The sequence below is a fragment of the Lampetra planeri genome, unplaced genomic scaffold (assembly GCF_965212315.1).
Source record: "Lampetra planeri unplaced genomic scaffold, kcLamPlan1.2.h2 scaffold_552, whole genome shotgun sequence".
Taxonomy (NCBI): Eukaryota; Metazoa; Chordata; class Hyperoartia; order Petromyzontiformes; family Petromyzontidae; genus Lampetra; species Lampetra planeri.
Genome location: NW_027615375.1, coordinates 8992 through 33365, shown reverse-complemented (window position 1 = coordinate 33365; position 24374 = coordinate 8992). Strand labels below are relative to the sequence as shown.

Sequence of the window (24374 nt, the reverse complement as noted above, 5' to 3'; positions counted from 1 at the left end):
CCACCAGGGCCACAGTCATCACCACCAGGGCCACAGTCATCACCACCACGACCACAGTCATCAACCACCAGGGCCACAGTCATCACCACCAGGGCCACAGTCATCACCACCAGGGCCACAGTCATCACCACCAGGGCCACAGTCATCACCACCAGGGCCACAGTCATCACCACCAGGGCCACAGTCATCACCACCAGGGCCACAGTCATCACCACCAGGGCCACAGTCATCACCACCAGGGCCACAGTCATCACCACCACGGCCACAGTCATCACCACCAGGGCCACAGTCATCACCACCAGGGCCACAGTCAACACCACCAGGACCACAGTCATCACCACCAGGGCCACAGTCATCACCACCAGGGCCACAGTCATCACCACCAGGGCCACAGTCATCACCACCAGGACCACAGTCATCACCACCACGGTCAGTCATCACCACCAGGGCCACAGTCATCACCACCACGGCCACAGTCATCACCACCAGGGCCACAGTCATCACCACCAGGGCCACAGTCATCACCACCAGGGCCACAGTCATCACCACCAGGGCCACAGTCATCACCACCACGGCCACAGTCATCACCACCAGGGCCACAGTCATCACCACCACGGCCACAGTCATCACCACCACAGGCAACAGTCATCACCACCAGGGCCACAGTCATCACCACCACGGTCACAGTCATCACCACCAGGGCCACAGTCATCACCACCACGGCCACAGTCATCACCACCACAGGCAACAGTCATCACCACCACGGCCACAGTCATCACCACCAGGGCCACAGTCATCACCACCAGGGCCACAGTCATCACCACCAGGGCCACAGTCATCACCACAGGCAACACGGCCACCCCACGAAAACAGCCACAGTCACGAATACAAAACCACAACTTCGGCTCACCGACTCAGACACTCCGGGGGAGGGAGGAGGCGAAACTCCGCGAGATTTGGGCAAAACCCCCCCTTCCCCCAAGACCCCCCCCCACACCACCCGGCTAATTACCTTAATTAGTCTGTCGTAATTGCAGCTGCAGAGCGAGTTGATGGAGATGGTGAAAGGCGCCCACACGGGGTTCAGGTTGTTCTTGATCACCTGGGCACACGGCAAGGAGTGGGGGAGGGGGGCCCAGGGGACGTCACCCCCCGCGGTGCAGCCTCGCCATGACCTCGCGGTGTCGTCACAGCGGTGTCGCGGTGACGTCACAGCGGTGTCGTCACAGTGAGTCACGGGGACGTCACAGCGAGTCGCGGTGCCGTCACAGCGAGTCGCGGAGTCGTCACAGCGGTGTCGTCACAGCGGTGTCGTCACAGCGGTGTCGTCACAGAGGTGTCGTCACAGAGGTGTCGTCACAGCGGTGTCGTCACAGTGAGTCACGGGGACGTCACAGCGAGTCGCGGTGGCGTCACAGCGGTGTCGTCACAGCGAGTCGCGGTGCCGTCACAGCGAGTCGCGGAGTCGTCACAGCGGTGTCGTCACAGCGGTGTCGTCACAGCCGTGTCGTCACAGAGGTGTCGTCACAGAGGTGTCGTCACAGCGGTGTCGTCACAGTGAGTCACGGTGACGTCACAGCGAGTCGCGGTGCCGTCACAGCGAGTCGCGGAGTCGTCACAGCGGTGTCGTCACAGCGGTGTCGTCACAGCGGTGACGTCACAGCGGTGTCGTCACAGCGGTGTCGTCACAGCCGTGTCGTCACAGAGGTGTCGTCACAGAGGTGTCGTCACAGCGGTGTCGTCACAGTGAGTCACGGTGACGTCACAGCGAGTCGCGGTGCCGTCACAGCGAGTCGCGGAGTCGTCACAGCGGTGTCGTCACAGCGGTGTCGTCACAGCGGTGACGTCACAGCGGTGCCGTCACAGCGGTGACGTCACAGCGGTGCCGTCACAGCGGTGCCGCCGTGAGTGAGCAGGTGGCCTGCAAGCCCGGGCTGCGTCTGCCAGTCGGGGGCCGGTGACTGTTCGGTGTCATGGCGATGTCACCACGGCGGGAGACATCGGCCTTGAGGCCGCCACAGTATGGCCGACTCGTGTCTTTGTGACGTCAGACTATCGTCGGTCGCCTCGAGGGAGGCGTGGGGCTGGCGGCCGCGTCAGGCCACCCCCTCCTCCGACCTTGCCCGCGTTAATATTCCTGCTCAGAGACAGCCCCCCGCGCCCTCCCCTCCTCCCCTCCCCCAGGAGGGAGGATTTCCGGAGCCCCTCCCCACCACCCAGACTTGCTCTACCCCCCCCCGCCCCCCCGTCCCCACTGCCACGTCCGAAGCCCGAGTCACGTGGGACTCTTCCCAGCCCGGGGTCGTCGTGCATCGGATGGAGGGAAGTGGACGGTGAATCCGCAGCGCCGATGAGCTCAACGAGTTTTCCCTCCACATTTAGAAACACGCGGTTAGAGCATTTGGCAACTTCGTTGAGCGATAATTGGTGATAGCCAGGTCGCTTCTGAAAACACGTCTATATAGCTCAGTGGCCTTACCTGGGGAAATGAAACATAGTTTACTTTAGTTTTAGGTGCTCGGTGGGTTGCTACGATGGAGGATCATGAGAGCGGTGGTGGGAGGGGGATGAATGAGTTCACGCAGCAGTGGATTGACCATGGCCGATGGTGATGTCGATGGTGTGACATCTGTGGCACACTCCGTCTGTAACGCGTCTTGGTACGCAGTCGTCATCACAGCCGAGAATCACGTGCCCATCATTGTTATCGGTGCCACGGGGTGTCGAGAGAGGGCTCGTGCCAAGAACATCCCCGTGACCCGGCAGCGTCTGTCCACCGAGCCTGACTCTGCTGATAAGGCCCAGGGAGCGGGAGGCGGCGCGAGTTTCGTGAGCGCTTCCAGACAACATCTCGGTCTGCGGAGCAGCCGGCCGGCCGATGTGGACTCACAACGGCCTACCGACACGCACGCGGCTTTCGCGAGCAATGTGATGACGTTATGACGTTTATTAATCGGCCGTGTCGGGTGCGGGAGGGTTTACGACACATTTTATTTATGCGATCTGACCCCCCCCCCTCAATAAAATCAGGAGTGAATCATACAACTCTTGCGGTGTTCACTCGCACGTGGAGAGTGCAGGCAGATCTCTGGAGAGGTGAGGAGCGCTATTCAAGTCAGCGCTAACAGGGGTCATTATACCATTATGTGTATGGGGATGCGTTCCCGACAGCGTCATTCCTTTCGTATGAGCAGTATAGGAGGGCTACGCTGGGGTATCGCTAATCGCGCTAACAACAATACTACTACTGCAGGTTGGTGAACATTCTTTGCTTTGAACAAATGCGGGCCGAGGCTGTGGACAACGCGGCGAGCAACGGCAGCGCGAGGAGCCCCCCCCCCCTCCCCCCGTCCCCCCGCACCTCGCTCCTGTGCACCAGCTGGAAGGTGTCGTCGTCGTCCAGCTTGTGGATCTCCAGGAAGGGGTCCGACTTGCTGAAGAGGTCCTGGTGGGGGCGGGGGGCGGGGCGCGGGGTGGGTGTAAGTTGGGGATCGCGGGTCGAGGGGTACAGACCCCCTGGCCCGGACCCCGCTTGAACCGTGGCGGAAGGTGTCAGGGATCGTTCGCGTGACCGGTGGTGGTCTGTTCGTGACGTCACGTCCAGGGGACCCCTCACGAGTGGCGACATCCCAATACGAAACCCGTATCCCGATCCCAACAATCATCCTCCCAGCCCTACCCCTCTCCCGTTCTCCCTCCCACTCCATTATTTACCCTCTCCCCTCCATACCCTCCCCTCTCTCCTCACCCCTTTTACCCCTCTATCCCCCCCCACCTGTACCCCCTCTCTCCCATTCCTACTCCCCCCTCTACCCCCTCCCCCCTGTACCCCCTCTGCCCCCCCTCGCCCCGCGGGCCTTACACACAATCCCCTCTCTCGCACGCCAACTACATTATCTCTAAATCTCTAACACATTTGCTGACATTTCTGAAAATTGCTTTTATTCCTCCGCGATAATGAAGGCCGCTCCCTCCCTCTCCCCCCGCCCATGATGCTCCGTGTGGCTGTTTATTTATTTTTTTATAATCAAATTCGGCTCCAGCCGCCGGCAGAGCGGCAACTGCGGGCTCCGTGGAGGCTCCGCACTCCACTCCAGGCGTTGCGATTTCCGGTCGTGATATTGCGCGCAGGTGGAGGCACTGATAACTTAATGTAACGCAACAGCAACGAATGATGATGCCGATGATAAGTGGCGATGATGATGATGCCGATGGTGGTGGTGATGATGATCGTGATGATGATGGTAGTCATGATGTCAACGATGATGATTAAATGTGTGATAATGGTGATGTAGGTGGTGATAATATAAATGATGACAATGATGATGGTAGTGATGATGTCAATTATGATGATTAGGTTTGTGATGATTACGATGATGGTGATGATAATGGTAGTGATGTGAATGATACTAATGATGATGATATTGATGATGTCAATGATGTTGACGCTGTCGATGATGATGCCTCAGCTGCCCACGGCTGTCTGGAAGCTACCTGGCCTGTCGCTTCACACGAAGCTCCGGTTCTTATCGGCCACAATGATGTCCTCCCTTCTCTATGCTTGCGAAACGTGGATCTCTCCAAAGGAACGTATGCACTGGTTTGAAACATTCAGACTGGCCTGCCAATGATCCATCCTGGATTTAACCAGGCTGGATTGTGCGAGCTCACAGATCTTTGACAGATCCCGACACAGTCCCATCATCGGTGAGCTCCTCCGGCAAGCGAGGATGCGTTGGCTGGGTCGTGTAGCCCGCATGCCCAGTCACCGCATGCCCAAGCAGCTTCCGTTTGACCGGATAGAGGGGGCTAAACGGGCGCGGCACGGCCTACAGAAGAGATGGAGTGATGTGGTACAGGAGGATATGGAGCTGAGTGGACTTGCCGATGACTGGTACCAGCGGTGTCAAGATCAACCTCTGTGGAGGAGGCTCGTGAAGGACGCTACTGGGCAGTTGGAGGCAGTCGCCCTCCAGCAAAAACGGAGGGCAGAGGAGCGACGCTCACAACAACGAGCGAAGCAGCGAGCGACTAAAACGCAGCGAGTTGGTACATTGGGGAGAACAGGTGGTGCATCTGTCAGTCATCCCGGTCAGTCAATCCACGATACCTGGGTCTGTCCCGTGACCTACTGCTCGTGAGCTTTTGATACTTCACGTGACCTCAAGGTGCATCTAGCCTGGCACAAGGGTCGTGGTCACGTCACCACAACGGTAGTAGCGAACGGCGGCGGAAGTTGTTGTCGTTGTGCTGACAGAGAGGGAGAGGGAGGCGGTGCGCGTGTGTAGGGCGCGCGTGGCGCTGCGGCGTCTCATCGCTCACAATGCCCCCAACAGCCTCTGCCCTTGACTCATCCTGTAGACAATGGGGTGGGGGGGCACTATCATAGCCCCCCCCCCCCCTCTTTTCCATCAACCCCCCTCGCACTCCTTCCCCGAGCACGCGCTGCGGTAATTGGTCGCGGTAATTGGTCACGCGGCGTGACGTTGCCACCACGCGGACTGTGATGAATGCCCCCCCCCCTGCCCCCCCCTCACCTTGTCATCCAACTTCCTCGCGCTGAAGAACAACTCCACGTAGTTGTTGTTGCCCGAGAGCTCCTCGGCGATTATCTGAGAGTGTGGGGGGCAGGAGGGGGGCAGGAGGGGGGCAGAGTGAGTTTGCTAATCAAGTCGAAGAGCCGAAGTGTCACGTGGCCTGTGTTGGTGGTGGACGCGCGGAATGGGCGCGGGTCGAGCAGGGCGCGGACATTGACGCCGGGCACCTGGACGAGCGAGGAGAGAGAGGGGCAGAGGTAGAGAGGGAGGTGGAGAGAGAGTAAGATAGAGAGACAGAGGGAGAGAGTGAGATAGAGACCACCGCTCCCCAACTACACTATGTCCTTCACCGCACCTCCGATTTGCACGGTTGGCTACGTACGGTGCGAAAGAAGTCCAACATACACACAGACACACACGCGCACAATCTCCCCGGCTCGCCCTCCTCACAGATCACGCTCTCTGTGCATCACTCGAGAGAGAGAGAGAAGCGCCTTAGCGAGCACCGCGACTCGAGCTGCCTCCGCTGCTTGGACTCTGGTGGAGGAGTCCGGATCGCGCCCTCGTCGCAGCGCATGAGCGAGCCGCTGGAGCGCTGATGGTGTGCGCCGGCACAGGGCACCAATTAACTCCACGGAGCAATTCGGAGCTTTGATGAGCGGCTCCGTCTGCGGGATGTGCTCATTAATGAGCAGTCCAGTCGGAAGGAGGTCCGCTACCTGCACTACGGTCACTACCACCACCACGACCACCACCACCACCACGCTCACCACCACCACGACCACCACCACCACGACCACCACTATCACCACGACCACCACCACCACGACCACCACCACCACGACCACCACGACCACCACCACCACGACCACCACCACCACCACCACGACCACCACCACCACCACGACACCACCACCACCACGACCACCACCACCACGACCACCACCACGACCACCACCACCACGACCACCACGCTCACTACCACCACGACCACCACCACGACCACCACGCTCACTACCACCACGACCACCACGACCACCACCACCACGACCACCACCACCACGACCACCACCACCACGACCACCACCACGACCACCACCACGCTCACTACCACCACGACCACCACCACCACGACCACCACCACCACGACCACCACCACGACCACCACGTTCACTACCACCACCACCACGACCACGACCACCACGCTCACTGCCACCACGACCACCACCACGACCACCACCACGACCACCACCACGACCACCACGACCACGACCACCACCACGACCACCACCACCACGACCACCACCACGACGAGCACCAGCTGCTTGCATAGGGCACGCGGAGATGGAGCGATGGAATCGGATCGCGAGCAGCGAGAAGGAGCGAGAAGGATTGACTGTTGGTTGCATCACGTGACCGGTGAGGGATGGAGACGGTTCGGGGAGGGCGGCCTTCATCCAGCAGTGGATTGATCATGGATGTTGGCGTCCATAAAGGGGCGGTGTTTGTTGTACAATAAATGTGATGGTCGACTCACTGTGATGGTGGACTCACTGTGATGGTGGACTTGCCCGCGTGCTTGCCATGCTTGAGGACCAGTGGCTTTGTGATCTTCTTGTGCGACACGATCTGTCAGGCAGAGGACGCCGCGAGTAAACCACGCGGAGAGTCGTCGGCTCGAGAGAGTCGATGACGAGAGAGAGAGAGAGGGGGGGGGGTGCCGGGGGAGAGGAGGATGGAGGAGCGAGACTGGTGAAGTATGGAGCGGACGGAATCTTCACGTTTGACCCCACCAGCGTCGAGTGGCGTTGGGTGATGTCGGGTGATGTTGGATGATGCGCGATTGGTGATGGGTGATGTGGGAGTGATGTTGAGTGATGTTGAGTGATGTGGGAGTGATGGGGGAGTGATGTTGGGTGATGGGGGAGTGATGTTGGGTGATGGGTGAGTGATGTTGAGTGATGGGTGAGTGATGTTGGGTGATGGGTGAGTGATGTTGGGTGATGGGTGAGTGATGTTGAGTGATGGATGAGTGATGTTGGGTGATGGATGAGTGATATTGAGTGATGGATGAGTGATGTTGGGTGATGGATGAGTGATGTTGGGTGATGGATGAGTGATGTTGGGTGATGGATGAGTGATGTTGGGTGATGGATGAGTGATGTTGGGTGATGGGTGAGTGATGTTGGGTGATGGACCGGGTCCCGTAATGAAGGGCGCGTGCCCCCCCCCCCCCCGCCGCGACTCAAATCACCGCCGCGCAGCTCCTCGCCCATCAGCGCTCATCAATTATTCACGAGCCCCCCCGCCCCCACCCCGCCCCACCCCAACCCCAACCCCGCCCCCCCTTTAATTTTGCCCCCCCCCCGCCCTTTCCTCTACCCCCCCGGTTCTTCACACGCCCCGCCCACCCTAGCCCCATCCCTCCCACCCCAGCCCCATCCCTCCCACCTGTTCCCCCTCTCACCGCACGGCGACAAAGATCCCCCGTGTAGCCTTGACAGACTGGTGGGGCAAGGGCTGCTTGCGAGCACTGCGAATGCCGGGAAGGCGCTCTCTGCCTGGCTGCGTGAAGAAGATGGGGCTGGGTGATGGGGCTGGGTGATGGGGCTGGGTGATGGGGCTGGGTGATGGGGCTGGGTGATGGGGCTGGGTGATGGGGCTGGGTTAACGAGGTCACGCGGACTGCGCTCCGAGTCGAGGCCACAGTGCGGGGGAGAGGAGGGGCCGCAACTCGCTCCACGAGGAGCACAGGACGTCTCTCTGTCTCCCTGTCTGTCTCTGTCTCCCTGTCTCTTTGTCTTTCTGTCTGTCTCTCTCTGTCTCTCTGTCTGTTTCTCTGTCTCTCTCTGTCTCTCTGTCTGTTTCTCTGTCTCTCTGTTTCTCTCTCTCTGTCTCTCTGTCTGTCTGTCTGTCCGTCACTCTGTCTCTCTGTCTGTCTCGACCCGCGTCAACCAGCGACGAATCTCTGCACCGGTACTTGGCTTCCTCCTAGGTCGACTGAGCCTTAAACGAGTAGCGCGTGCTAACAGCACTTGTCGCCACAGCCTGTACAGGCTACACGAGGGACCTTTGTCTGTATCTTTGTCTCTGTGCGCGCGCGCCGCACCTGCCCCAGGGTGCACTCCGCGGCCCCCAGGAAGTCGTCCTCGCGGGGCCCGCAGGGGACGCTGCTGCTGCTGCTGCTGTTGATGTCGAACACCTCGAAGCGGAGCTTCTGCACCTCCTCGAAGTAGTAGTCGATGGTGAAGACCTTGGAGAAGACGGGGTGCAGGTTCTTCTTGATCACCTCCGTGCGCTCCACCTGGGACGCCGGGGGGACACACGGGGGGGGGGGGGTGGGACGCCGGGGGGACACGTGAGGGGGGGGGGGGACACGGGGGCACGCGAGCATGCAGTGGGCGCGTGCGAGTGGCGGGAGTCACATGTTTGTACAGGGTCCACGTGAATACATGGCGGTGAACAGGACCATCACCAAAACCGCCCTCATCACCATCAGCAGGCATCGCCATCATCATCATCGCCATCATCACCAAACACCGCCATCATCATCAGCAGCAGACGGGCGCGACTCGGCTCCTTCCACGGCGCGCGCGCGTGCACGAGACGCGCGCGCGCGTGCACGAGACGCGCGCGCGTGCACGAGACGCGCGCGCGCGTGCACGAGACGCGCGCGCGCGTGCACGAGACGCGCGCGCGCGTGCACGAGACGCGCGCGCCTCCTGATAGCGCCCCCAACGACGAGGTGCGGAGACGTCCCCAGCGGCGTGGCTCGGAACGTCTCGCGCGCGGATTGTTGCAGAGACGCGACGCGTGCCGCTGCCGCGTCGCGCGATCGGCCCTGGGCCCCCCCACCCTGTGGGTTCCGGCGCAGTTGTACCGCCTGGACACTCCTCTATTATCTTCGCCACGGAAGGGAGTTTGATTGTCTTTGATGCGGTGTGAGATTATTCGGAAGGAAGTGCCCGGGGAATATCGTGTGCCCCGGCATATGAATTACACGTTAATATGCCCCGGCATATGAACGTCTAATCTCCACGAGACGCTCAGAAATGCCGAACAGGGATTAGCGCCGCCGCCGCCGCAGTCAGAGTGCCCGCCCCGAACGGGGCCGCGTCCCGTTCACGGAGACACCTCGCGGCGAACGCGACGCCGTCCCCGCGGCCCGGGGGACGCGCCCCCCCCCACGTCCCCCCCCCCACGTCCCCCACGTCCCCTCCAGGGGCGACGCGGGTCGATGTCGGCGTGACGGAGGATGCCTTCATCCAGCAGTGGACAGGCCACGGACCGTGATCACGTCGACTTTGGGAGTCGTGGGAGTGGCGAGGCAGTGTGGTGGTAAGCGCACTGCGCTCTGAACCAGGCGCACCCGAGTTCGATTCCCGGCCGCGGTTGACGTCGAGTGAGACCAGAACCGGTCCTGCCCTCCTCCCGTTGACCAACCCGCACTGACCAGCGTGGTGAAGTCCGGTACACACAAACAAACACATTCGATATGGCTTAGGGAGGCCTTCATCTGGCAGCGGATAGACCATGGCTAAAGATGATGATGATGATGATGACGACATTATCATCACCGTGGCTGACGCAGGAGGCTGACAGCCGCCGCACACTTGCACGGCACTCGCGCCGCGTTTAAACTCGAATCGCGCAAATTAAAAACCGAGCGCCGCGTTCTAAATGAAGACGGCAGTCGTCTCCCCGTCCGTGCTCAGAGTCACAAGCGCGACAATTGCGATCGTTTCATTCATGTTTCCACGAAAGCCTCGCCGGGTCTCCGTGCGCGGCGGCAGGGGGGGGGGGATTCTGCACTGTAGCCGCACGTGCTTCTGTCTTGTACCCAGGGCCGTGGATGCGAAGCGGTCGCACATCGACGGGCTAACCAGGCTCCAACCGGCTTAGCTTCGGTGATTGGAATAGACCGGCGGCATTGAGGCTGACGGGCGGGGCAGGGTGGTGGCTGTGATTGCGTCTGGGAGCGCTGTGTCTGCACTTGCCCCGACAGTCTACAGGGCCCTCACCACCACCACCACCGCCACTCTCCCAACCACATCACCACCAACCCCACCACCACCACCACAACTCCACCACCAACTCCACCACCACCACCACCACCACCACCGCCACTCTCCCAACCACATCACCACCAACCCCACCACCACCACCACCAACTCCACCACCAACTCCACCACCAACTCCACCACCACCACTCTCCCAACCACACCACCACCAGTTCCACCACTACCACCACCACCACCACCAACTCCACCACCAACTCCACCACCACCACCACCACCGCCGCCACTCTCCCAACCACATCACCACCAACCCCACCACCACCACCACCACAACTCCACCACCAACTCCACCACCAACTCCACCACCACCACTCTCCCAACCACACCACCACCAGTTCCACCACTACCACCACCACCACCACCAACAACTCCACCACCACCACTCTCCCAACCACACCACCACCAGTTCCACCACTACCACCACCACCACCACCACCAACCCCACCACTACCACCGACTCCACCACCACCACCACCACAACTCCACCACCTACCCCCCCAACACCACCACCACCGCCGCCGCCGCCGCCGCGGGCACGCGCACGCACCTCCACCCACTGTCCGCGCGACTGCATGAGCAGCATGACGCACGGGTCGGACTTGGAGAGCGCGTCCCGGTCGAGCAGCGCGCGGCACGACACCCGCAGCTCCACCTTGGAGAGGCACGGGCTGGGCGGCACGGCCACGGCCCCGGGCCCGGCCGCGGGGAGCGGTGCCGCCGGGGACTCTCCCGGGGGCGTCGGCGGCGGCGTCGTCGTCGTCGTCGTCGGGGCTCCGCTCTCCGGGCGGCTCATGCTGCCGCTGCTGGGCGCCGCTTGCCCGGCCTCCAGCGGGGGCGACGGGGGTACCTGGACATCCGCGCAACTTGGATGATGAGTAAAACCACGTGAAACAGCATGCTATATTAGAAACAAGTTTTGCTGGCTGGCTGGCTTCCTGGTTGGCTGGAGGGAGTGATGGTCGGCCACGGCCAAGGGACGTCCGGGCTGCTGGCTACAAGTAATCCGCAGTCGGGAAGCGCGAGAATGGGTTGCGCTCCCGTGCCGGGTTGCGTCCCCGTGTTTATTCTGTGGCCACTGGAGTTGCTCGCCGCGCTGCGGAGCGAGAATATCAGCGGGGCGAGTCACAGATCCTTCGGGCGACCCACTGCTGGGTGAAGGCCTCCCCCGCGCCGTCTGGGCCATCCCAGACGACGTGGGGACAGTGCTGTTAGCGAGCACCGATGTTGGGTTAAACGGCGCACGAGAGGGTGGTGGTGGTGGTCACCACGCCCTGGCCGATTGACAGCTTGTGTCCACGGAACGCTGTCGATACCTATTTGTGGCTGAGTCGACCTAGAGGAGGTCCAGGTGAGGTTCATGAGCATAAATGTAACACGGGTGACAACATACACAGCAACAAAATATATACGCACACACCTAACACACACACGATACACTACACACACACACGATATACACACACTATATACACACACACACACCAAAACAGACAGATTAAGATCCCACGTGTAGCCTTCGGCGTACGAGTGGGTGGGCGGCCAACACCACGCCCGGCCGCCTTTGTCTTCCCAGTGGTGATGTTTACACAGCGCAGCAGGGACTCATGCTTAAGGGTGAGTCGACCTACGGGACCCTACAACTGGTTCGCATAGTCACTGTCACTCGTCTTGGTCGTGAGCGAGACACGAACTTGGGTCGCCGGGTTCGTAGCGCAGTGCGCTAACCACTGCACCACCGCTCCCCATAGCATAGACACGTAGAGCGAACATACGCGCGCACACACAACACATCCATACACATCCAATGCAAAAATGACAACACAATACGATTTGAATTTATATAGCGTCTTGCATCGAAAAACATCCACGCCGAACACACACACACCTCGTGTACACACCCAACACAGACACACACAATATACACACACAATGTATACACAGCGTATACACAATGTATACACAATATATACACAATGTATACGACACGTACCACACACACACAGACACACACAGACAATGTATACACAATGTATACACAATGTATACGGCACGTACCAGACATACACATACAATGTATACACAATGTATACACAATGTATACGGCACGTACCAGACACAGACACACCTCGTGTACACACAGAATATACACATTCACGGCGTGTATACACCCTGACACACACAGACACACGCAGACACACACACAGACACACACCCTGACACACACAGACACACACACAGACACACACACAGACATACACACACACATACACACACACTGACACACACGCAGGCAGACACACACACAGACATACACACACGCACACCTGACACACAGATTCCATTCCCGCCTCACCATCACAGCCACTCCCCGTACCAAGACACACACAGACACACACACTGACACACACAGACACACACAGATCGCCGTGTCGCCTGCGTCGACCGTGGGAGCGCCGCGCTCGGAGTGAGCACCCGCTCACGTCTGCACTGGGCACAGCTGGGTAGGGTGGCCGTGACCACTCCCGGCCGCCTTTGTCTCCCTAATACCCCTCCCCACACACAAACCACGCACACGCACCCTGGCACACTAGAGGCATCTCCCGTGTAGTCGTTAGATGGACTGTCAGGGGACAAGCGCCGCTCGCGAGCACCTATCAAGGCGCATGAGGGGGTGGGTGGCTGGGTGGGTGGCTGGATGGGTGGCTGGGTGGGTGGCTGGGTGGGTGGCTGGGTGGGTGGCTGGGTGGGTGGCTGGGTGGGTGGGTTGGTGGGGGGAGTTGGTGGGTGGGTTGGTGGCGGGGTTGGTGGGGGGAGTTGGTGGGTGGGTTGGTGGGGGGAGTTGGTGGGTGGGTTGGTGGGGGGAGTTGGTGGGGGGAGTTGGTGGGTGGGTTGGTGGGGGGAGTTGGTGGTGGGTTGGTGGCGGGGTTGGTGGGGGGAGTTGGTGGGGGGAGTTGGTGGGGGGAGTTGGTGGGTGGGTTGGTGGCGGGGTTGGTGGGGGGAGTTGGAGGGGGGAGTTGGTGGGGGGAGTTGGTGGGGGGAGTTGGTGGGTGGGTGGGGGGAGTTGGTGGGTGGGTGGGGGGAGTTGGTGGGTGGGTGGGGGGAGTTGGTGGGTGGGTGGGTGGGGGGAGTTGGTGGCTGGGTGGGTTGGTGGGGGGAGTTGGTGGGGAGAGTTGGTGGGGGGAGTTGGTGGGTGGGTGGGGGGAGTTGGTGGTGGGTTGGTGGCGGGGTTGGTGGGGGGAGTTGGTGGGGGGAGTTGGTGGGTGGGTGGGTGGGGGGAGTTGGTGGGTGGGTGGGTGGGGGGAGTTGGTGGCTGGCTGGGTTGGTGGGGGGAGTTGGTGGGGGCTCCCTCCTCTCCCCGGCGCGTTGTCGCCGCGAGGCGCTCACCACGAGCTCGCGGCTGTTGACGCGCCTCTCGTGAACGCTTCACTGCGGGGGTCTCTTAGCGGAGGCAAAAGGCTTAAACCGCCCCCCTCCCCTCCCACCGCGGATATCCGCTCATGATTAACACCACCAACAAGAACAACAACAACATCATCAGCAGCAGCAGCGGCAGCAGCAGCGGCAGCAGCAGCGAGCGTGTGACACCGTGCCCGTAGCGGGAGCGATATTAATTAGGGGAGCGCTCGGCGATCCGCCAGCTCGTGTCAGCGCAGTCGTAATTGGTGCGAAAACCACTTTTGCTATTTGGTGGAGGGGGGGGGCTGTTGTTGCGTTAATGACCCGGATGACACGGGGGGGGGGGGGCAATGATGCGAATTCCGTTGCAGAGGACGCATCAATTCTAGCGCTGCGTGCTGCACACACCCGCGTGCGTGTGTGTTGTGTGTGTGTGTTGTGTGAGTGTTGTGTGTGTGTCGTTGTGTGTGAGTGTTGTGTGTGTGTTGTTGTGTGTGTTGTGTGTGGTATGTGTGTGTGTTGTGTGTGTGGTGTGTGTTGTGTGTGTTGTGTGTGTGTTGTTGTGTGTGAGTGTTGTGTGTGAGTGTTGTGTGTGAGTGTTGTTGTGTGTGTGTGAGTGTTGTTGTGTGTGTGAGTTGTGTGTGGCTCGCGCGACAAAGACAAAGATCTCGCAGGTAGACGCGGCAGGCTGTCGGGGCAAGTGCACTCGGCGACCACCTGTTGAGGTGGTCGGAACGACGCATCGAGCGCGTGGTGTTGTGATCACAATCACAATCATCATCATCACCACGGTGAATGGTGGTGTTGTGATCACAATCACAATCATCATCATCACCACGGTGAATGGTGGTGTTGTGATCACAATCACAATCATCATCATCATCACGGTGAATGGTGGTGTTGTGATCACAATCACAATCATCATCATCACCACGGTGGATGGTGGTGTTGTGATCACAATCACAATCATTATCATCATCACGGTGAATGGTGGTGTTGTGATCACAATCACAATCATTATCATCATCACGGTGAATGGTGGTGTTGTGATCACAATCACAATCATCATCATCACCACGGTGAATGGTGGTGTTGTGATCACAATCACAATCATTATCATCATCACGGTGAATGGTGGTGTTGTGATCACAATCACAATCATCATCATCATCACGGTGAATGGTGGTGTTGTGATCACAATCACAATCATCATCATCATCACGGTGGATGGTGGTGTTGTGATCACAATCATCATCATCATCATCATCACGGTGAATGGTGGTGTTGTGATCACAATCACAATCATCATCATCACCACGGTGAATGGTGGTGTTGTGATCACAATCACAATCATCATCATCATCACGGTGAATGGTGGTGTTGTGATCACAATCATCATCATCATCACCACGGTGAATGGTGGTGTTGTGATCACAATCACAATCATCATCATCATCACCACGGTGAATGGTGGTGTTGTGATCACAATCATCATCATCATCACGGTGGATGATGGCGGTGTGATCACAATCACAATCATCATCATCATCACCACGGTGGATGGTGGTGTTGTGATCACAATCATCATCATCATCACCACGGTGGATGGTGGTGTTGTGATCACAATCATCATCATCATCACGGTGGATGATGGTGGTGTCATCACAATCATCATCATCATCACGGTGGTGGTGTCATCACAATCATCATCATCACGGGGGATGGTGGTGGTGTGATCACAATCACAATCATCATCACCACGGTGGATGATGGTGGTGTCATCACAATCATCATCATCACGGGGGATGGTGGTGGTGTGATCACAATCACAATCATCATCATCACGGTGGATGGTGGTGGTGTGATCACAATCATCATCATCACGGTGGATGATGGTCGTGTCATCACAATCATCATCATCATCACGGTGGATGATGGTGGTGTCATCACAATCACCATCATTAACACAAAGTCTCTCCCCCCGAACTGCTCGCGAGCAGCAGCAGCACCACCTGTGAAGGGCGGCACGGCGCACGAGACGTCTTGTCCACACACTCACAGGGCGCCGGTGACACACTGAGGCCGAGCCGACCTAGAGGAGGCACGTGGCCGATTCAGGCGTTCGTGAATGCCGTGAGCGCGACTGAATCTGTTGTCGCAACGTTCGCAGCGCATTCCGGCTTCCCACGCACGAACACAGGCAAAGCTGCCCCGTACGGGCAGACAATGTTGGGGCAAGGGCTGTGAGTGAGCAAATACAAAGGCCGACACCGGCACACCACGTGGCCCTCTTCGTCTCCCTGCTGTGTTGTCGTCATTTAACGCCGAGTCGACCTAGGGGAATCCCGGCAGAGGTTTGGTATCGACCCTAGGTTGCCTGGTTCGTAACGCAGCACGACATTTACAAAGACAAAGATCCCCCGTGTAGCCTTTAACAGCCTGTTCGGGCAAGTGCTGTTTGCGAGCACCTATGAAGGCCAGGACGGCACACGAGGGGGTGGGTGGACAGCGCCACGCGCGGCCGCCTTTGTCTCCCCAGTGGCGATGTTTACACACCGCACCGGGTACTCATTTGAGGCTGAGTCGACCTAGGAGAGGCCCAGAACCGGTTCAGATAATCGTCACCGGTGTCGGCCGTGAGCGGGAATCGAACTCGGGTGGAAGGGGTTCGTAGGGCAGAGCGCTAGCCGCTACACTACCGCTCCCCACGCTACAAATACTCGCACACAGCAAGCACACACACACGTGTACATACAGACAACAACAACAGCGCCGTTCGCGACTAATTGGCGGTGATGTCACCACAGCGCTTGTGCCAGGCTAGGTGCATCTTGAGGTCACGTGAAGTGTCGAAGGCCACAAACCTTCACACACACTTGTACGGCAGTAACACAAACACACAAACACACACAAACACATGTAGACACACCAAGACATATAGACGGTTGTCAAGCACCACGCCCAGCCGTCTTTGTTTCCCCAGCGCTGACATTTTCACACGGCAGCGGGAACTTTAAAATTTAAGGCTGAGTCAACGTAAACTGAATAGGTCAGAGGACCGGTTCAGATTCCACTCGCCACTTCTGTGTCCGCCGTGTTCGGGGATCGAACTCAGGGACGCGGTGCCCACCGCCCACTGCGCCTCTCGGCCTCCCGGCAGCCCCCGCGGCGTTCCCAGCCGCTCGCGATCAGCCAGAGCCATCGCGAGCCGCTCCCACGAGCCGGGCCGCTCCCATATACCGCTCCCATATACCGGTCCCATATACCGGTCCCATATACCGGCCCCATATACCGGTCCCATGAGCCGGTCCCATGACCCGGTCCCATGAGCCGGTCCCATATAGCGGTCCCCCGTATACAGTGCCGGTCCCGTGAAGCCGGTCCAATAATATCCGGTCCCATGAGCCAGGCTAATAATAATAATGATGATGATAAAATCCCATCGTCATCAAGCCGAGTCTCAGTCAACGCCGCTCGCACGCGGCTCAAGGAACGGGTCTCGCTCCGTGCCCGTGCGCTCCACACAGGCGAGTTCACCATGACAAAGACGAGCTCCTCATCTCACAGGTGAGTTCACCATCACTCAGGTGAGGTCACCATCATAAAGACGAGTTCACCATTACTCAGGTGAGTTCACCATGACAAAGACGAGCTCCTCATCTCACAGGTGAGTTCACCATCACTCAGGTGAGGTCACCATCATAAAGACGAGTTCACCATTACTCAGGTGAGTTCACCATGACAAAGACGAGCTCATCATCTCACAGGTGAGTTCACCATCACTCAGGTGAGTTCACCATCACTCAGGTGAGTTCACCATCACTCAGGTGAGGTCACCATCATACAGGTGAGTTCACCATCATAAAGACGAGTTCACCATCACAAAGACGAGTTCACCATCACTCAGGTGAGTTCACCATCACTCAGGTGAGCGCCGTTCACCTGTCCCCTACACCCCCCCCCCCCCCCGCTTACCTGCGCTGGATGCGGAAGAGGAGCCTGGAGCCTGGAGAAGCCGCCCCGACTCAGCCACGCGCAGGAGGAGCAGCCCACACCTCACCACCACTCCTCACCACCACTACTCACCACCACTACTACTCACCACTACTCCTCACCACCTCACCACCACTCCTCACCACTACTCCTCACCACTACTCCTCACCACACCACCTAACCACTACTCCTCACCACACCACCTAACCACTACTCCTCACCACACCACCTAACCACTACTCCTCACCACACCACCTAACCACTACTCCTCACCACTACTCCTCACCACCACTACTCCTCACCACCACTCCTCACCACTACTCCTCACCACTACTCCTCACCACCTCACCACCACTCCTCACCACTACTCCTCACCACACCACCTCACCACCACTCCTCACCACTCCTCACCACTACTCCTCACCACTACTCCTCACCACCACTCATCACCACTCCTCACCACCACTCCTCACCACTACTCCTCACCGGAGGATGGCGGGGGGAAGCAAGCGGCAGGTGATGATGATGATGTTGTTGTTGTTGACAAGGCGGAGGGTCGTGATGGTGATGATGGTGAAACGACGATCCAAGACGCTGCGCTCCCTCCCCGTGCCGGCACGACCACCTCCTCGTGCCCCTCGCTAGGGAGGGAGTGGGACAGGTGACGGATGGGGGTGGATGATGAGGCGCCGAGCGCTCCACGCGACTCTTGCTTCGCTTTGGCGCCCGTCTTGCCAGGAGAGGGGGGGGTGGGACTGGTAGCGATGATGACGATGACGACGACGTCGATTGCGAAGACGCCGACGGTGAGACTGATGATGTGAGTTGTGTTGATGATGAGATTGATGGTGTGAGTGACAATGATCAAGGTAGTGATTACGCTAATGTGATTTATGATAATTACGACGACGATGATGATGACGACAACGCTGTTGGTGTCGATGATGTTTTGGACGACGACGATGCCGATGGGGACGATGGTGATGATGATGGATGTGGATGGCGAGGGCCGCTCTTCTCACGACTCGTGACTCTCCACTCGCTCCACTCGCGACTCTCCACTCGCTCCACTCGCGACTCTCCACTCGCTCCACTCGCGACTCTCCACTCGCTCCACTCGCGACTCTCCACTCGCTCCACTCGCGACTCTCCACTCGCTCCACTCGCGACTCTCCACTGGCAGCGCAGCGCGCAGCGAGCCCCGTGACGCGCGTGGACCTCCCACGCTGCTCACGTGCGCGTGGGGGCGGGAGGGGCGGGAGGGGGCGGGAGAGGGGGGGGGCAACAATAAGGAGGAGGAGGAGAGGGGGGTGACCCCCCCTAAGAGCAGCGGTGGAGGGAAGGTATGAGAGGTGGGTAGGGGAGGGGCTGTTGCTCCCCACCAATCGGCACTAATTGCCCAGCCTGGGGGAGGGGGAGCGGTGGTGGAGCCGTTAGCGCGCTGCGCTACGAACCCGGCAACCTGAGTTCGATTCCCACCGGTGACTATTATCCGACCCGGTTCTGGGTCTTTAAACGGGTACCTGGTGCGGTGTGTGGACATCGCCACTGGGGAGACAAAGGCGGCCGGGCGTGGTGCTGGCCACCCATCCTCTCGTGCGCCGTGTCGGCATTCGTAGGTGCTCGCTAACGGCACTTGCCCCAACAGCCTGTGAAGGCTGTACGGGGGATCTTTGTATAGGAGTCGGAGCAGTGGTAACGCCAAGGATATTTAAAAACGCGTCGTCAATTATTTTTTTGTAATTTCTATTTGTGTTTGTAGGATTGGTAACAATAAATAAATTATTATTATTGTTTAATACGATGCAATGCCTCGTCTCGCACTGTATCGAGGCGACCTCTTGACAGCGGCGCGTTGATGACGATGATGTTGATGATGATGTTGATGATGATGTTGATGATTTTGATGATGATGTTGATGATGTTGAAGACGATGATGTTGATGATGTTGATGATGTTGATGACGATGATGTTGATGATGATGTTGATGATGATGTTGATGATTTTGATGATGTTGATGACGATGATGTTGATGATGTTGATGATGATGTTGATAATGATGATGTTGATGACGATGATGTTGATGATGTTGATGATGTTGATGATGACGATGACGTTGATGATGAGGATGACGATGATTTTGATGATGTTGATGACGATCTTGATGATGTTGGTTATGAGGATGACGATGATGTTTTTGACGTTGATGATGATGATGTTGGTGATGTTGATTATTTTGATGATCTTAATGACGTTGATGATGTTGATGATGATGTTGATTATGTTAATGACGATGATGTTGATGATGATGACGGTTATGATGACGATGCTGATGACGTTGATGATGTTGATGACGACGATGATGCTAATGACGCGACCACGCGGCGTGGAGGGGCTGCGGATAGCGGGGGTGGGGGGGGGCGACGAGCAACCAAAGACAAAGGTCCCCCGTGTAGCCTGCACAGACTGTTGGGGAAAGTGCCGTTGGCGAGCACCTGTAAAGGCGCGCACTGCACAAGAGCGGGAGGGGTGGCCGAGCAAACGGATCGTGGAGGCCACTGAGAGATTGATGGCTGGACGGGAATCGAACTCGGGTCGCCGGGTTCGTAGCGCTGCGCGCTAATCAATCACTGCGCCACCACTCCACAACGACCCAGCAGCCACCACTCCACCACCACTCCACCACCACTCCTCCACCACTCCACCACTTCACCACCACTCCACCACCACTCCACCACCACTTTCCCACTTCAGCACCACTCCTCCACCACTCCACCACCACTTCACCACCACTCCACCGCCCCACCACCACTCCACCACCACTCCACCACCCCACCACCACTCCATCACTCAACCACTCGACCACCACTCCACCACCACTCCACCACCACTCCTCCACCACCACTCCACCACTCCACCACTCCACCACCACTCCACCACCACCACTCCACCACCACCACTCCACATCTCCACCACCACTCCACCACCACTCCACCACTCCACCACCACTCCACCACCACCACTCCACATCTCCACCACCACTCTACCACCACTCCACCACCACTCCACCACTCCACCACTCCACCACCACTCCACCACCACTCCACTACTCCACCACCACTCCACCACCACTCCACCACCACCACTCCACCACCCCACCACCACTCCACCACTCCACCACCACTCCACCACCACTCCACCACTCTACCACCACCACTCCACCTCCACCACTCCACCACCACTCCACCACCACTCCACCATCACTCCACCACACGACCACTCCACCACTCCACCACCACCACTCCACCACCACCACTCCACCACCACTCCACCACCACCACTCCACCACCCCACCACCACTCCACCACTCTACCACCACTCCACCACCACTCCACCACTCCACCACCACTCCACCACCACTCCACCACTCCACCACCACCACTCCACCACCACCACTCCACATCTCCACCACCACTCCACCACCACTCCACCACTCCACCACCACCACCACTCTACCACCACCACTCCACCTCCACCACTCCACCTCCACCACTCCACCACCACTCCACCATCACTCCACCACACGACCACTCCACCACTCCACCACCACCACTCCACCACCACCACTCCACCACACCACCACTCCACCACACCACGTGATTGACGTGGTCTTATTTTGTGTTCATGAAACAAACGCGCTCATCGCGCGCGTCCTCGGCCAGGGGGCGCGTGCCAGGCGCTGTGCACCTTGAGGCCGCGTCAAGCGAGGAAAGCGGCCTCCAGGTAGAGCTCAGAGGTTACGGGACAGAGGCACGCGTTCCTGGTTGACTGCTGTGCCAGGCTAGGTGCAGGAGGTCACGGGACAGAGCCACGCGTTCCTGGTTGACTGCTGTGCCAGGCTAGGTGCAGGAGGTCACGGGACAGACCAAGGTGCCAGGGGGTGACTGACAGATGCGCCACCTGCTGTGCCACCTCGCTGCGTTTTATCCGCCCGGCGCTCCGCTCGTTGTTGTGAGCGCCGCTCGCACTCAGTCGGACAGCGCGACGCCCGTGGACCCAGCTCGGAACGCAGAGGCCATTCGCGCAAATGAAACACCCCACACACATCCACGCAGCGGTCAGATCTCAGCAACAACAACAACACAGGTACAACCACAACAACTACAGAGAGAGCATCACAACAACACAAACAAGGATCACGCTTCAAGTAGAGCCTCAGCAGACTGCTGGGGCAAGTGCTGTTAGCGAGCACCTATGAAGGCCAGAACGGTACACCAGGCGGTGGGTGGCCAGCACCACGCCCGACCGCCTTTGTCTCCCCAGTGGCGATGTTTACACACCGCACCGGGTACTTATTTGAGGCTCAGTCGACCTTGGGGAGGCCCATAACCGGTTCAGATAATCGTCACCGGTGTTGGCCGTGAGCGGGAATCGAACTCGGGTAGAAAGGATTCATAGCGCAGCGTTAAACTAACCGCTACACTACCGCTCCCCACTCCACACACAGACAGACACACAGACACACGCACACAGACACACACACTGACACACACACTGACACACACAGACAGACACACAGACACACACACAGACACACACACTGACACACACAGACAGACACACATAGACACACACAGACACACACACACATACACACACACACATACACACACACACAGACACACACACAGACACACACACAGACACACACAGACACACACACAGACACACACACAGACACACACACAGGCAGCATCACAGCCGCGTCAGTCACCGCACACACTGCAGGGGCACGGAGGGCAACGCGACTCCACGCATCCAGTCCGACAGGGACGAGGTGCCGCAGCTCTCAACGAGGTGACGAGTCGACGCGACGAGCATCACGAGACGACGCGACCACGTGGAGCCGAGACGGCGGTGAGACGAGGCGACGAGGTGACGAGGTGATGGAGTGACGAGGTGACGATGAGAGTGCATCCTCCCTCCTCTCTGTTCTCGGAAACTCGACTCCGCGCGGCATTGATCCCCGCCCAGCCGCGCGCGGTCGAAGCGGGAGGCGGGGGGGGAGGGGGGGGGAGGGGGGAGGGGGGGGGAGGGGGGGAACGGGGAGGGGGGGGGGCGATCTCCTCGAATTCAGAGAAAATCCCAATCCCTCTCTTGTCTCCTCTCTCCTCATCCCCCTCACACCGCCTCCTCTCCGCGAACTCTCCGCGAACTCTCCGCGAACTCTCCTCCCGCTGCCCTCTCTCGCCTCTCCCTGAGCTCTCTCCCCCCCCCCCCCCGCGGCCACCCCCCCCCCCCCGCGCGGCCCCCCCCCCCCCGCGGCCACGCCGTCGCGGGTGCCACGCCGGGGGCGATGGCGCCCTTCCTGGCGCACGCCGCTCGGCTGCTCTTCGCGGCGACTTCCCCGCGCTCCACGCAATGGGGGCGGGGGGGCGGGGGGGGGGGAGAGAGGGAGGGGGCACCCAGGACAGGCTGGGCCAGACATCACTCGCCACCGATGTCAGCTGTGGCCGGAAATCGAACTCGGGTCGCCGAGTCCGCGGCAGAATCTCAGTGGAGTCCTCTCGACGGCGCGAGGCGCATTCCTCCTCGTCCGCTGCGAGTTTGAGAACCCCTCCCCCACCCAGAACTGCCATAGAACACACGCGTGTGTCAGTGTGTCTGTGTGTGTCAGTGTGTGTGTGTCAGTGTGTCTGTGTGTGTCAGTGTGTGTGTGTCAGTGTGTGTCGGTGTGTGGTGGGGAGCGGTAGTGTAGTGGTTAGCGCGCTGCGCTATGAACCTGGCTACCCGGGTTCGACTCCCGCTCACGGCCAACGCCAGTGACGATAACCTGAACCGGTCCCGGGCCTCCCCTAGGTCGACTCAGCCTCAAATGAGTACTTGGTGCGATGTGTAAACGTCGCCACTAGGGAAACAAAGGCGGCCGGGCGTGGTGTTGGCCACCCACCCCCTCGTGTGCCGTGCCGGCCTTCATAGGTGCTCGCTAACGGCACTTGCCCCAACAGTCTGTTGAGGCTATACGTGGAGGAAGCTCGTGAAGGACGCTACTGTGCAGTTGGAGGCAGTCGCCCTCCAACAACAACGGAGGGCGGAGGAGCGACGCTCACAACAACGAGCGGAGCGCCGGGCGTGTAAAGCACAGCAAGTTGGCACAGTAGGGGGGCACAGGTGGTGCATCGGCCACTCATCTCAGTCAGGCAACCCGTGGCACCTGCTGGGTCTGTCCCGTGACTTCCTGCCGGCGGGCGTTCGACACTTCACGTGGCCTCAACGTGCACATAGCCTGGCACAAGCGTCGTGGTGACGTCACCGCCACTTAGTGGCGAATGGCGGTTGTTGTTCTTGGGCCAGTGTGTGTGTGTCAGTG

At 59.1% G+C, this 24374-nt stretch overlaps 1 protein-coding gene across 2 annotated transcripts in view; it reads right to left on the bottom strand.

Annotated features, from left to right (window-relative positions):
* The window catches only part of LOC144741449 (copine-4-like), a 30835-nt gene extending 11761 nt beyond the window's left edge, over window positions 1-19074 (bottom strand). The window contains exons 1-7 of one of the 2 annotated variants that reach the window (XM_078623973.1): window positions 18478-19074; window positions 11163-11462; window positions 8647-8841; window positions 7092-7166; window positions 5538-5612; window positions 3362-3445; window positions 1013-1102 (exon numbers count right to left, since the gene is read on the bottom strand). In XM_078623973.1, the coding sequence (XP_078480099.1) occupies window positions 1013-1102; window positions 3362-3445; window positions 5538-5612; window positions 7092-7166; window positions 8647-8841; window positions 11163-11408 (765 nt within the window). In that variant the 5' untranslated portion in view covers window positions 11409-11462; window positions 18478-19074. The remainder of the gene's footprint in view (window positions 1-1012; window positions 1103-3361; window positions 3446-5537; window positions 5613-7091; window positions 7167-8646; window positions 8842-11162; window positions 11463-18477) is intronic. The other variant, XM_078623971.1, reaches the window with a different exon arrangement.
* Window positions 19075-24374: the final 5300 nt, after the last annotated feature.